General features: G+C 47.8%; 2 protein-coding genes and 1 long non-coding RNA gene across 5 annotated transcripts; 1 reads left to right on the top strand and 2 right to left on the bottom strand.

The window, feature by feature from the left end:
* Positions 1-1,320: 1,320 nt before the first annotated feature.
* Positions 1,321-3,324, bottom strand: LOC130380001 (zinc-binding protein A33-like). The gene has a single exon (XM_056587179.1). It carries the CDS (start codon positions 3,258-3,260, stop codon positions 1,881-1,883), a length of 1,380 nt encoding a protein of 459 aa, XP_056443154.1. The 5' UTR covers positions 3,261-3,324; the 3' UTR covers positions 1,321-1,880.
* A 5,378-nt stretch (positions 3,325-8,702) lies between these two features.
* LOC130380152 (nuclear factor 7, ovary-like) lies at positions 8,703-10,192 on the bottom strand. The gene has a single exon (XM_056587334.1). The coding sequence runs from the start codon at positions 10,143-10,145 to the stop codon at positions 8,703-8,705; it is 1,443 nt and encodes a 480-aa protein (XP_056443309.1). The 5' UTR covers positions 10,146-10,192.
* A 1,364-nt stretch (positions 10,193-11,556) lies between these two features.
* LOC130379395 (uncharacterized) lies at positions 11,557-14,116 on the top strand. 3 transcript variants are annotated; one of them, XR_008895111.1, is made up of 4 exons: positions 11,557-11,711; positions 13,292-13,392; positions 13,505-13,681; positions 13,999-14,116. It is a non-coding gene; the product is annotated as an uncharacterized LOC130379395 (long non-coding RNA). The 3 variants fall into 3 exon arrangements; XR_008895110.1 differs by having other exon boundaries at positions 11,557-13,392; XR_008895112.1 differs by having other exon boundaries at positions 11,557-13,392; positions 13,492-13,681.
* Positions 14,117-14,568: the final 452 nt, after the last annotated feature.

Raw genomic sequence — 14,568 nt, 5'->3', positions numbered from 1 at the left:
TTATTATTATTATTATTACTTCAGTTTGGACCAATGAGGTTTATAAAAAAAGTAACCAACTGCTGCATTTTCTCTACAATGAACAAACTGTACATTAAGTATAAAAATGACGGCACATTTGTGAATGAGTTTGACTTGAGCTCTGCCAGTCTTGACTTCCAAAAAGATCACTCCTTCCCTGTCCATCCCAGTAGTCACCCTCCTTCCCAGTCCATCCCAGTAGTCCCAGTAATCACACTACAGACAGAATAAAAATTCTTCAACTTTAATGTTGATATTGCAGTAATATTCTAGCAGGGCAAACATTTCATAAACAGTCACCATCATTTGTATAACCCTTAATTGTTTGCCTTTAGGCAGACAAAACTTTAACAATCATTTCTAGAATTATATTCAGCATACAGGAATATGTACATACAGGTATTTTCCCAACACAAAGCATACTACATTATACAACATGCAATACAGATTATATAATAAACAGTTTAAATGTCTTCTAGTGTTATAATTCGTTTATTTTACATTTGATTGGATATTTAGTCTTTTTTTGTGCCAACATATCAAGTTGCATTCTGTTTATGATAATCAATGGTTTATACAGATTGAAACAGACGACAGCTTGGCAGTCAGTATTAAGACGTTATCCCTAAATGACCCTGGCCCCCCCCATATCCTATCTGGCCAACCCAAGGCCGTCACACTGGTGAACAATGAACTGACGACTCCCTTTGAATACCTTCACCCCGCTCACTTTATTGTCGCCTCTCATTTAATAATAATAATAATACATTTAATTTAGAGGCGCCTTTCAAGACACCCAAGGTCACCTTACAGAGCATATAGTCATCATACAATTTTAAAAAAAACAAGATATTGTGTAATAATTTAACCTGCACCTTCTAGCTTTTTTATTATGTCTATTTTGTTGGTACAATGAAGCTGACCCTTTCCTTGTCCAGTATTTTATTGTGCAGACGGACTGCAGATTGGATAATGAAACATGCAGACTTTGACCAACCTTTCCTTCTTAAAGATACAGATAAGGCTGTTTTATTTATTAATTATTATTATTTATATTTATTTATTTATTACAGTGTAGTGACTGTCCACATTAAACAATAATCCTTCTGTGCTGTGAACGACTCTACAATATCTCACAGCCATTTTTGGCAGACAAAACGTTAACAATAATTTCTAGAATTATATTCAGCATACAGGAATATGTACATACAGATATTTTCCCAACACTAAGCATACTACATCATACATCATGCAATACAGATTATATAATAAGCAGTTTAAATGTCTTCTATTGTTATAATTAGTTTATTTTACATTTGATTTGATATTTAGTCTTTTTTTTGTCAACATATCAAGTTGCATTCTGTTTACAATAATCAGTGGTTTATACAGATTAAAATAAGCGAGTGGTTGGCAGTCAGTATTAAGACGTTGTCCCTTAATGACCCCTGACCCCTGGGCATATCACATCTGGCCAACCCAAGGCCGTCACACTGGTGAACAGTGAACTGACGATTCCCTTTGAATACCTTCACCCCGCTCACTTTATTGCCACTTGTAATATATTTTACCTACAACTTTTTGCTGTTTTATTATGTCTATTTGATTGGTTCGATGAAGCTGACCCTTGCCTTGTCAAGTATTTTATCGTGCAGAGCGACCATGTTATACTGCAGATTGGATAATAAAACATTCAGACTTTGACTAACCTTTCCTTCTTAAAGATACAGATAAGGCTGTTTTATTACAGTATATTGATTGTCCTCATTAAACATTATCCCTCTGCGCTGTGAACGTGACTACAATATCTCAGAGCTGAACCATGTTCAGTTCTTCTCTCATGGAGGGACATTTGACACTCATTTGACATTCAAACCCCTTTCAGCACCACACACCTTCACATCTACGGTTTGAGCCTCAGCTGCTGCCCAAACACTAAAGAATGGGAAGATCTTCTCAGAAAATGTGTCTCTATAAGATAAGATGGGATCATTTACTTCAGGGTCGTAGAAGGACACCTCCCCTTCCCCACAGTCCAGCAGGACTCTGATCCTCGTAGGATTCCTCTTCAAATTCAATTTTTCACGTGAACCATTACCGTACCCTCCATTGTGACGGATTAAACACCAGAATCCATTTTCTGGCTTAGCCCAAACCTCGCCTCTCCTGTCCACCGTCTCTTTAGCGACCCCTATCAGCCAGTGGGGATGGTCTCCTACCTCCACCTCCCAGCTGTGTCTCCCTGAGGTGAAGCCAACAGAACCTAGAAAATTAGAATACTCCAAGAACCTTTCTGGGTTGTCAGGGTGCTCCTGACGTTTGGTCATATGTCTCGCACTGGTCAGATCCTCTGAGATAACAACACGGTTCGATGCCGTGTTTGGATCGAGGATAACAGGTGTGAACTGGATTTTCTCCCTCATCTTCTCACACACTCTGAAGGACAGGTTTCCCAGGTGTTTGGCCACGTCTATCAGCCCTCCAGAAAGCACCTGTGGAGGAGTCCCCGAACAAAGGTCCCTGGGGATGGTGAGAAACGCTGCGTTGTCTTTCGGCAGCAGGTCCTGTTCCACAGTGGAGATTACCTCCTCGAGAGCGGACATCTGTGCTTGAATGTTCTTCTGCTCCAGGATGATTCTCTCCCTCTTCTGTTTCCCTTCCTCCTTCAGAGCGGCCATTCGGTCCTCCTCCTCCTGAGTTAGGAACTTGTGAAGCTGGTCAAATTCTGCCTTGATCTGTTTCTTTGTCTCCCCCAGTTGATTCTTGCAGTGTTTGGCCATTTTTTCATACGTTTTATCAATCTCTAGGTCTGCATCCCTTCTCCTCTTCAGCCACTCTAATTGAGGTTTCAGAAGCTTCTTGACATTACGCACCTCATCTTCCAGAGGAACCAGTGTGAGACCATGGACATCCTCACAGACAGGACACACGAGTCTCTGCTTCTTCCCACACCATTTAAGATCCTGTGTGTGAGTACACACTGCCCTAGACTCGGGTGGATCAGCCCTCTGTCTTCCAGCATAGTTATTCACTAATTCCTGTAGTCCAAAATTAATAAAGAGACAATCCTTTGAGGATTTTCTCCTACAAGTAGGACAGTTTCCGTGTTCAGCTTGCTCCCAGAAGCTTTGAAGGCAGCCACGACAGAAGTTGTGGTGACAGCCCAGAGACACGGGATCTTTGAAAGTTTCAAAACACACTCCGCAAGTCAGGTAACTCTTGAAAACTTCCTCCGCCATTTGACCTGATATCCAAGTTTCGAAGCAAAAGTGAGCAACCAAAAATAATCCCCCTTCAACCTGCTTCCTATGGTCTCGACGGAGATCACACACTGAGCTCTCCGAGGGAATGACTCACCCGCTATCAGCCCATTTCAGTAATATGATCCGTTTTATTATCAATAGCAAAGCCTTTTATTACATCATTGGGACACAGATCAGACTTTGACCAACTCTTCGACATGTACACCAAATGCTTTGTCGTTAACGGTTGATTCAGCCAGGGCATGAAGAGTGAGATAAGCACACTATAGACGGTATAACAATGAAATCCAGTGTTGTGCATCAACTTAGTAATGTTCTGATCGAGCAGGGGGAACCCAAGCGCAGACGCATGTTGAATTAAACCAGAGGTTTACTGTAGGGAGGATGAGAGCAGAGGTTTAGTGTAGGGAGGATGAGAGCAGAGGTTTATTGTAGGGAGGATGAGAGCAGTAGGGAACAAACAGGAGGTGGACGGGAGAGGATGGATGACAGGCAGGCAACGTGACCGGCAGGTAGAGGAGCACACAGGGGGGGGGGGGGGGGGGGGGGGGGGGGGGGGGCAGGTAGAGGAGCACACAGGGAGGGGGGGGGGGGGCAGGTAGAGGAGCACACGGGGGGGGGGGGGGCAGTTAGGTACAGGGTTGGTGATCCACTGTGGTCTGAACAACGTTCTGGCGGTTAGTAGGTGAAGAACCAGGGTTGGGGTTAACCAGGGTTTATGGCAGGTGTGCACGTCCAACAGGTGTAGAGCCGGGGAAACGAGGGCTTGTCTCGCCCAGGAGGGGGAGACAGAGAAGAGCATCTGGTGGGTACGGCCACAGACATAATACAGAATAGACGCCGCATCGACCGCTGCTGCCTACTGGCGCTGATGAGCCGTGGGGCTGCCATCTCGGACATCTAGGCCGTCCGCTCCACTCAGTGTAATCTGTTTGGCAGGTGCAATGAACTGTCAGCACATTTAATTAATCTAACCTCGCTGAATACCGAACTGATTTCAACGTTTTATTTTTTGCTGCAAAGGTCATACATGTAGCTATGGTACAGGACACATGGTTCAGCTTGTTTTAATATTCATAGTGGGCTGAACAGTTATCAAATGTTCTGATATATGATATGAAGTGACCAGACGTCAGAGATCAAAACTGGGAACATAATCCCAGAAAAGGGGGAAAAACTGAGACATTTCCAGTTTGACTAGCAACCTGATTGAAAAATCAAATATGTCTTCAAAAACAAAACTTTTTCTGTATTTAGCCAGGGACAGGCAACCAAAAACAGGGACGTCTGGTCACCCTATCATATGTGATGTAGGCTATGATAGGTATTTAGCAAATCACACACTATAAATATGATAGAGCAGCAGAAACAGATAGGGGCATTAAAGTCAGCTATTTTTATATGTTTTAGAAACAATATATGATTAGGCTATATATATATATATATATATATATATATACATAGCCATAAACAATATATGAATATATTAGATAAACACATGAACATTTTTGTATGCGCTAGAACCCATGAAAGAGGACTGTTTTGCAGAGCTTCTTTCTCGTGCTCCCTTTATGCAGTTCAAGAGAGGCGAGTTTGGCAACGTGGTGCAGCCTTATCTTGTGAAACACAGACACAACCAATGACAACAAGTCAGAATGATGGTTGTCGATGCCCACTGTGTCTCCTCCTGAAAAGAAATCCCCCGAGCCCTGTTGGCGATGGGCCGCCGATTTGAGCAGGAATATCCTGCACAGTGCTCTGGCATCTTGTGTCTTCTGCTGCTACGCAACTAGGAGTATGACCGGTCCAAGATGGCGGCTGCATTTCTAGCACCCAACAGCCAATGCGGCGTCTACACTTCATATGTCTACGGGTACGGCCACGGCCTTAACATGTGATACACAACTATCCACACAACACTCTTCATATGCGTAGTCGGCTGTCCGCCGTCTCCAAAGCCCCACCCCTCACCCGTCACCCCCTCACCCCTCACCCCTCACCCCTCACCCCTCACCCCTCACCCCCTCACCCCTCACCCCTCACCCCCTCACCCCTCACCCCTCACCCCTCACCCGTCACCCCTCACCCCCTCACCCCTCACCCCCTCACCCCCTCACCCCTCAACCCCTCACCCCTCACCCCCTCACCTCTCACCCCCTCACCCCTCAACCCCTCACCCCCTCACCTCTCACCCCCTCACCCCTCACCCCCTCACCCCTCACCCCTCACCCCCTCACCCCACACCCCCTCACCTCTCATCCCCTCACCCCTCAACCCTGACCCCCTCACCCCCTCACCCCTCACCCCTCACCTCCTCACCCCTCACCCCTCACCCCCTCACCCCACACCCCCTCACCCCTCACCCCCTCACCCCACACCCCCTCACCTCTCACCCCCTCACCCCTCAACCCTGACCCCCTCACCCCCTCACCCCTCACCCCCTCACCCCACACCCCCTCACCTCCTCACCCCTCACCCCTCACCCCCTCACCCCACACCCCCTCACCCCTCACCCCCTCAACCCCTCACCCCTCACCCCTCAACCCCTCACCCCCTCACCCCTCAACCCCTCACCCGTCACCCCTCACCCCTCACCCCCTCACCCCTCACCCCCTCACCCCTCACCCCTCACCCCCTCACCCCTCACCCCCTCACCCCTCACCCCCTCACCCGTCACCCCTCACCCCCTCACCCCTCACCCCCTCAACCACTCACCCCTCAACCACTCACCCCCTCAACCCTCAACCACTCACCCCTCGCCCCACACCCCTCACCCCCTCACCCCTCACCCCTCACCCCCTCACCCCTCACCCCCTCACCCCCTCACCCCCTCACCCCCTCACCCCCTCACCCCTCACCCCCTCACCCCTCACCCCTCACCCCCTCACCCCTCAACCCCTCACCCCTCGCCCCTCACCCCTCACCCCTCACCCCCTCACCCCTCAACCCCTCACCCCCTCACCCCCTCACCCCCTCACCCCTCACCCCCTCACCCGTCAACCCTCACCCCCTCACCCCTCAACCCTCAACCACTCACCCCTCGCCCCTCACCCCTCGCCCCTCACCCCTCTGCCCCTGGCTGAGAGACTCAGGCCACTAGGGGGCTCTACTGACCACAGCATCCATTCATCCTGGAGAATTTATAACGTTGCTTCTTAAGGCTGGATCGCTCATGTGGATAGTATGGCAGAGTAGGACTAGGGCCATTCGTGATTATTTGGGTGTTCTGACTTTAATTTAAAATAGTTTAGAGTCAGAATACTGACTTTAAAGTCAGAATACTGACTTTACCACCGATCTGAATTTTGACCTTATAGTCAGATTTCCAATGTGTTATACATGGGAACACACTTAAAACATATTGAGACACGGTACTATGGAAAAACAAAAGTAAAACCTTAGCTCTAGTGGTCTTGTAAAGATAAAATCTGTAGCTGGTTAAAACCAACTACAGATTGGTTAGAACAAGCTAAAGACTGGTAGGGACCAGCTACAGACTTGTTTTAACCAGCTACAGACTGGTTATAACCAGCTTAAGACTTTTTCTGAGCAGTCTGTACTGCATTGTCTTATTTTCATTTTGCTGTTCATTGTATCCAATTCAATATTATGAAAATAAACATGAACCCTTTTACATATACAATATGGTATTCTTTAAAAAATGGTGACAAAAAAAGATTCCTGGTATTAGTAGGAACAGTTACATTGGACTCAAGACCACGATGCTAATAATGGTCCCACTTGTAGGCTTGAATTTAAGAACTAAACCTGATGTGCCCCGTGGTCATTGGGCGGTGTATGCGAGTGATGTAAGACCAACACAATTGCTTTTCCTGCCATTCTGAACTGCTTTTCCCAGAGCAGTGAGTGATAACCTGCAGTCCAAGAACAGTCTGACAAGGCGTTCAGAAGCGTCCCTGCTGTTCAGTGTGATCCCTGGTAGTGGCACTGTTGTTATATGTTCTCACTTTAACTTTGAATACCCTACAATGGACTCCATGTTGTTGAATGTTTTTGTTCTTGTTGTATGCTGTGTGAATGCATGATTTTATGTTAAATAAGATATGCAGTTTGGAATTTTTGACCTCAGGAAGAACAGCACTCATCTGTGTATGAGAGAGTGGTGCTTTGTTCTCACTCTAACTGTGAATACCCTACAATGGACTTCATGTTGAACCAATGAAGTTTATCAAAAAATGCCACCAACTGCTGCATTTTCTCCGCAATGAACCAACTGCAAATTAATTATAAAAATGACAGCATATTTGTAAATTAGTTTGACTCGAGCTCTGCCAGTCTTGACTTCAAAAAGATTACTCCTTCCCAGTCCATCCCAGTAGTCTCCCTCCTTCCCAGTCCATCCCAGTAGTCTCCCTCCTTCCCAGTCCATCCCAGTAGTCTCCCTCCCTCCCAGTCCATCCCAGTAGTCTCCCTCCTTCCCAGTCCATCCCAGTAGTCTGCCTCCTTCCCAGTCCATTCCAGTAGTCTCCCTCCTTCCCAGTCCATCCCAGTAGTCTCCCTCCTTCCCAGTCCATCCCAGTAGTCTCACTCCTTCCCAGTCCATCCCAGTAGTCTCCCTCCTTCCCAGTCCATCCCAGTAGTCCCAGTAATCACGCTACATACAAAATGAACGTTAACAACTTTAATGTTTCTATTGCAGTAATATTCAAGCAGGACAAGCAATTCATAAACACTCACCATCATTTTTGTAACCCTTAATTGTTCACATTTTAGGCAGACAAGACGTTAACAATCATTTGTAGAATTATATTCAGCATACAGGAATATATACATACAGATATTCTCCCAGCACTAAGCATACTACATTATACATCATGCAATACAGATTATATAATAAACAGTTTAAATGTCTTCTATTATTATAATTTGTTTATTTTACATTTGATTTCGATATTTTATCTTTTTTTTGTGTCAACATATCAAGTAGCATTCTGTTTACAATAATCAATGGTTACAGATTGAAATAAGCGAGTGGTTGGCAGTCAGTATTAAAACGTTATCCCTAAGTGACCCTGGCCCCCCCATATCCTATCTGGCCAACCCAAGGCCGTCACACTGGTGAACAATGAACTGACGATTCCCTTTGAATACCTTCACCCCGCTCTCTATATTGTCTCCTCTCATTTAACCTGCACCTTTTGCTGTTTTATTATGTCTATTTGATTGGTTCGATGAAGCTTACCTTTGCCTTGTCAAGTATAGGGACTGCAGATTGGATAATAAAATATGCAGACTTTGACTAACCTTTCCTTCTTAAAGATAGAGATAAGGCTGTTTTATTACAGTACATTGGTTCTTTCCTCATCAAACATTAATCATTCTGTGCTGTGAACGACTCTACAATATCTCAGAGCTAAACCATGTTCAGTTCTTCTCTCATGGAGTGACATTTGACACTCAATTGACATTCAAATCACGTTTAGCACCACACACCTTCACATCTACGGTTTGAGCTTCACCTGCTGCCCAAACACAAAAGAATGGGAAGATCTTCTCAGAAAATGTGTCTCTATAAGATAAGATGAGATCATTTCCTCCTGCGTCGTAGAAGGACACCTCCCCTTCCCCACAGTCCAGCAGGACTCTGATCCTCGTAGGATTCCTCTCCAAATTCAATCTTTCAGTTGAACCATTACTGTACCCATCCTTGTAATGGAATAAACACCAGAATCCATTTTCTGGCGATGCATAAAGCCCACCTTTCCTGTCCACCGTCTCTTTAGCGACCCCTATCAGCCAGTCAGGATGGTCTCCTACCTCCACCTCCCAGCTGTGTCTCCCTGAGGTGAAACCAACAGAACCTAGAAAATTTGAATAGTCTGAGAATCTTTCTGGGTTTTCAGGGTGCTCCTGCGGCGGTCCGGTCTTATGTCTCGCACTGGTCAGATCCTCTGAGATAACAACACGGTTCGATGCCGTGTTTGGATCGAGGATAACAGGTGTGAACCTGATTTTCTCCCTCATCTTCTCCCACACTCTGAAGGACAGGTTTCCCAGGTGTTTGGCCACGTCTACCAGACCTCCACGAAGCAGCTGTGGAGCAGACCCTGACAAGAGGTCCCTGGGGAGGGTGAGAAACGCTGCGTTGTCTTTCAGCGGCAGGTCCTGTTCCACAGCGGAGATTACCTCTGAGAGAACGGACATCTGTGCTTGAATGTTCTCCTGCTCCAGGATGATTGTCTCCCTTTTCTGTTTCTCTTCCTCCTTCAGGGCTGCCATTCTGTCCTCCTCCTCCTGAATTAGGAACTTGTGAAGCTGGTCAAACTCTGCCTTGATCTGTCTCTCTGTCTCTCCCAGTTGTTTCTTGCAGTGTTGGCCCATGTTACCATATGTGTCATAAATCTCTTTGTATTCATTCATTTTCTTCTTCAGCGACTCTAGCTGAGGTTTCAGCTGCACCTTGACATTATGTACTAAGTCTAATTGAGGTTTCAGAAGCTTGTTGACATTACGCACCTCATCTTCTAGAGGAACCAGTGTGAGACCATGGACCTGCTGGTCACAGACCAGACACACAACTCTCTGCTCCTCCTCACACCATTTAAGATCCTGTGTGTGAGTTCTACACACTGCCCTAGACTCGGGTGGATCAGCTCTCTGTCTTCCAGCATAGCTGTCCACTAATTCCTGTAGTCCAAAGTTAATTAAGAGAGTATCCTTTGAATCCCTTCTCTTACAAGTAGGACAGTTTTTGTTTTTAGCTAGCTCCCAGAAGCTTTCAAGACAGCCGCGACAGAAGTTGTGGTAACAGCACAAAGACACGGGATCTTTGAAAGTCTCACAACACACTTGGCAAGTCAGGAAACTCTTTAAAACTTCCTCCGCCATTTTACCTGACATCCAAGTTTCCAAGCAAAAGCGAGCAACCAAAAGGAATTCCTCTTCAATCTGCTTCTTCTGATCCCACAGAAATCCCACACTGAGCTCTCCGATTGAGTGACACAGCTGCTCTCAATCCACGGCAGTCATATGATCCGTTTTATTATTAATAGCAAACCCATTTATCACATCATTAGGAGAGAGATCAGACTTTGACCAACTTTTTGACCTGTACACCAAATGCTCGCTCGTTAATGGTTGATTCAGCCAGGGCAGGAAGAGTTAGATAAGCAGACTATAAACGATAACAATGAAATCCTGCATTGTGCATCAACTTAGTAATGTTCCGATCGAACAGGGGGGACCCAAGCGCAGACGCATGTTGAATTAGACCAGAGGTTTAGTGTAGGGAGGATGAGACCAGAGGTTTAGTGTAGGGAGGATGAGAGCAGAGGTTTAGTGTAGGGAGGATGAGAGCAGTAGGGAACAACAGGAGGTGGACGGGAGAGGATGGATGACAGGCAGGCAACGTGACCGGCAGGTAGAGGAGCGCACAGGGAGGGGGGGGGCAGGTAGAGGAGCACAGCACACAGGGGGGGGGGGGGGGGGGCAGGTAGAGGAGCACACAGGGAGGGGGGGGGGGCGGGTAGAGGAGCACACAGGGGGGGGGGGGGGCAGCAGGTAGAGGAGCACACAGGGAGGGGGGGGGGGCGGGTAGAGGAGCACACAGGGGGGGGGGGGGGGCAGGTAGAGGAGCACACAGGGGGGGGGGGGGGCAGCAGGTAGAGGAGCACATAGGGGGGGGGGGGGGGCAGCAGGTAGAGGAGCACACAGGGGGGGGGGGGGCAGCAGGTAGAGGAGCACACAGGGGGGGGGGGGGGCAGGTAGAGGAGCACACAGGGGGGGGGGGCAGCAGGTAGAGGAGCACACAGGGGGGGGGGAACGAGGGATCCTCCTCCAAGAGGGGGAGACAGAGAAGAGCCGCGGCCCCGGCCTTAACAAGTAATACACAACAGCTATATCCACACAACGCCATTGTTCCCTTCCTGTGTGTAGTTGGCCTGTCGCTGTCTCCAAAGCCCTCACCTCCTCAACCCTCACCCCCTAACCCCTCACCCCCTAATACATTTAAAAGTTAAAGATAAAGTTGTTAAATTGTGTTAAGAAATGTGTTTAAAAAATAAAAACGCACAAAGATGTTTTCAAATTATGATGAGATGTTTCAAATGTGTAAAATAATTAAAATAGCTTTCAAAACACAGGTATTTAGAAAAAAAAAAAGGGGGGTGGGGGGGCTCAGATAAAAAAAATACTCTGAGGGGGGGCTCACTCTCTCACACTTTGAAAACCCCTGCTCTAACCAATACGCAAGCCTTTGCCGTCTCGAGCTTCTCGCTCACAACCAATCACGTTCTTCTGGAGGTCACTAGTTCTTAATTGATTTCAGCTGCGTCTCCCCCGCCTCTCCTCATAAAGCGCCCCCACCGTGACGGCTGTTAATCGTTTATTTTGCGTTGGATTGCGTGGGCTGAACATTCCGGACATCGTGGCCACCGACTTGGACCCCCGGCCACCGGGACCCACGCAGTGAGTAACGCGGGGTACTTCCTTCATGAGCACTGCACATGTTACACTCTCCCCATCTCCTCCTGTCGTCTGTTCTTGCCCCTCTATTGTACATGTTTTTCCGCTGGAGGTTAATGTGGATTTGCTGATGGAAGTGGTAGTTTGTGTTGAGTGGTTTATCTATGGGATCGACTGACTAACTAACGCTGCGGACAGCTACAGCACCGACCACCACACTGTGTCCTCTGCTCACTGTGGAAGCAGCATGGAAGAACTGCAGCAACTCTGATGGAAACGAGGACCTCCACGCTGTTGAACACAAACTGTTGTAGGCCTACTACAAACCGAGGCGGTCCTACTCGGTTAAAGATCTCGTGGTCAATGCGGCAGACCGCTGGACCTGGACGTCACCTTCTGCAGATACTTCACTGCCCTCAGGAATCCACGGATAACTTGAAACATGTCCGACTCCACATGTCCGGAAAATCTAGGATGGAAGGAAGAAAGAGTTCTGTTTTTGCTCAACCCCTAACCCCACTGAGCCCTTCTGCTGAAACCTGTCTGACTGACCCTACTGACTGGGGGCCTGTTGATGTGTGTTTGGTTGGTCTGGTAGAAGGTTTGCTGCTTGTGATCTGCAAGGTGGTCCTGGGTTAGATGCGGTGTCTGACTTGCACACCACTCTCCCAATTCTATTCTTCTCTTTACTACTTTTCTACTTTCAATACACTTGGCTGCTGCTGCTGTTGACCGCCGGTCGTGCAATGTGTTTTTTATTCGCCTATGTTCTGTGGATGATCATTACTGCCTGTTGGACGTTTTGCGTTTTTCACCAATAGCTTCGGAACTAGACGGACCTCGTATATAATTTGCTCTTCTAAGATGCGGTCAGGCGCCCCTCCGTTATATAACGTTTTCTGCCCGGTACGAAATAGACTGACCAATCAAAACCCTTTATCTAATGTGAGGTTGGATACACGCAACATGTAGAGGTGTTTCAACAACAAAGATGTAAGTTAGTGAACTAAAGACTGCATATGTTCACTAAAAGAACGAACGACTCTTAAAGATTTTGAGGAATATGTATTTCTCCATCACTCGTTCCAATGCTATGATTAGTCGAGGCCTATCCAATGGCATAGCATCGACCCATTTTAGATCGCGCCCTTTAGACACGCCCCTTGGAAATTGAACAACGCATTTCAACGCAGAGGATCCAGAAGGATTTCACAAAGAGTCCATTGGAAGATATCGAGGAACATGAACATCACCAATGAAGGAGAGTAACGTTTCCACTTGCTATTAGGAATTTAGTGAAGCACTAAATGGTTAATAATAATAAAATGTGGTCACCATTTATTGACTCGTTGGGTGAGACTTGCTTTACTAATATAACCGCGTTAAAACTATTAATTTACTTTTCTTGTGTAGTTTCCCACTATTCATTAAATGTTTTATTGAAGTACAAATGTGTATAGTTCTATTAATTACATTTTTATAACAATTAATCATTATACAGGATCTGAACATTTTCTACCCAGGCTCATGCTGCATAATATGAGTCCCAGATGATTTATGAACAGTGGTTTGTTTTTGTTCAGGAGCGGATTGTACTCCCAGAGGCTTCAACAGAGCGGGTCTGGAGCTGGGAGCTGCAGGTGGATGGTGGCCAGGAGCCGTTCAGTCCTACAGGAACAGACGGGTGAGCCGTGGAACTGCACATCCTATAAACTCGGCGTGGTCAAACGGTTCAGAATAAAACTGGAATTGGAAAAAATCTCCAGTGTTGAAATAGATATAGTATTCTTTTTCAGTAGAGGTGATGGAGGCGCTCGCCGTGAGGACCGTGGCGGTCGTCTGGAGGCGCTCGCCGTGAGGACCGTGGCGGTCGTCTGGAGGCGCTCGCCGTGAGGACCGTGGCGGCCGTCTGGAGGCGCTCGCTGCAGGTGGAGGGAAGGCCGGGAGCCGTGCAGCCCAAGGGATGCAGAACGGTGAGACACGGAACTGCACAGCTGCACATTTTTTCTAGGCTTGGTGAATTGTTTAGAATTAAAACTTTGACATGCAGCCACAGCAACTCTGAGGTGTTCTGAAAAATGTCAGATGCATTCTCAGCCACTAGGACCAGCTCCAGGATGTAGGCTAGGTGTGTGGCTGGCTGTTGGGTTAAATAATACCTCACTCAAGACTGCACAGTAGGGCACCAGTGAGATCTGTGGGAGCTAAAGCAGAGGAGGAGTTGATTATCTGCATCATGTACGGGGAGAAATGTGCAGTGTGCAACTGGAACGAGTCATTCGCCTTTCAGAAGGACTGAGGCGGAGGGCCTGGAGGCAGAGGCCAGCCTGGAGGCGGCGGTGGCCTGGAGGTCCTGGAGGCGTCCAACCTGGAAGGGGCGGCATGGAGGGCCAGGTGGCGGCTCCTCATCCAGGAAAGTTAAACTCTTCTTCAGTGCATCATGAAAGAGGAGAAATGTTCCAGTGTGCAACTGGAACTTGTGTCTCACATTTCATAAGGGCCTGGAGGCGGCCAACCTGGAAGGCCCGGAGACGGCGGAGGTCCAGGAGGCAACGGCGGGCCTGGAGGCGGAGGCCAACCTGGCGGGCCCGGCGGCGGCGGCGTCCTGGAGGGCCCGGCGGCGGCGGCTCCTCATCCAGTTAAGCTAAACTCTTCTGTGCATCATGAACGGGGAGGAATGTCCGGGGTGCAAATAGAACGTGTGTCTCATTTCAGAAGAAATGAGGCGAGGTTGCGGAGGTCCAGGCGGTCGGCCCGGTGGAGGTCCAGGCGGTCGGCCCGGTGGAGGTCCTGGAGGAGACGGTCCCGGCGGTGGACGGCTGGGGGATCCGGCTCGTGTTTAGACCAGTCAGCTCCTCAT

This window comes from Gadus chalcogrammus, chromosome 3, assembly GCF_026213295.1.
Source record: "Gadus chalcogrammus isolate NIFS_2021 chromosome 3, NIFS_Gcha_1.0, whole genome shotgun sequence".
Taxonomy (NCBI): Eukaryota; Metazoa; Chordata; class Actinopteri; order Gadiformes; family Gadidae; genus Gadus; species Gadus chalcogrammus.
This window is presented reverse-complemented; position numbering and strand designations above follow the sequence as displayed.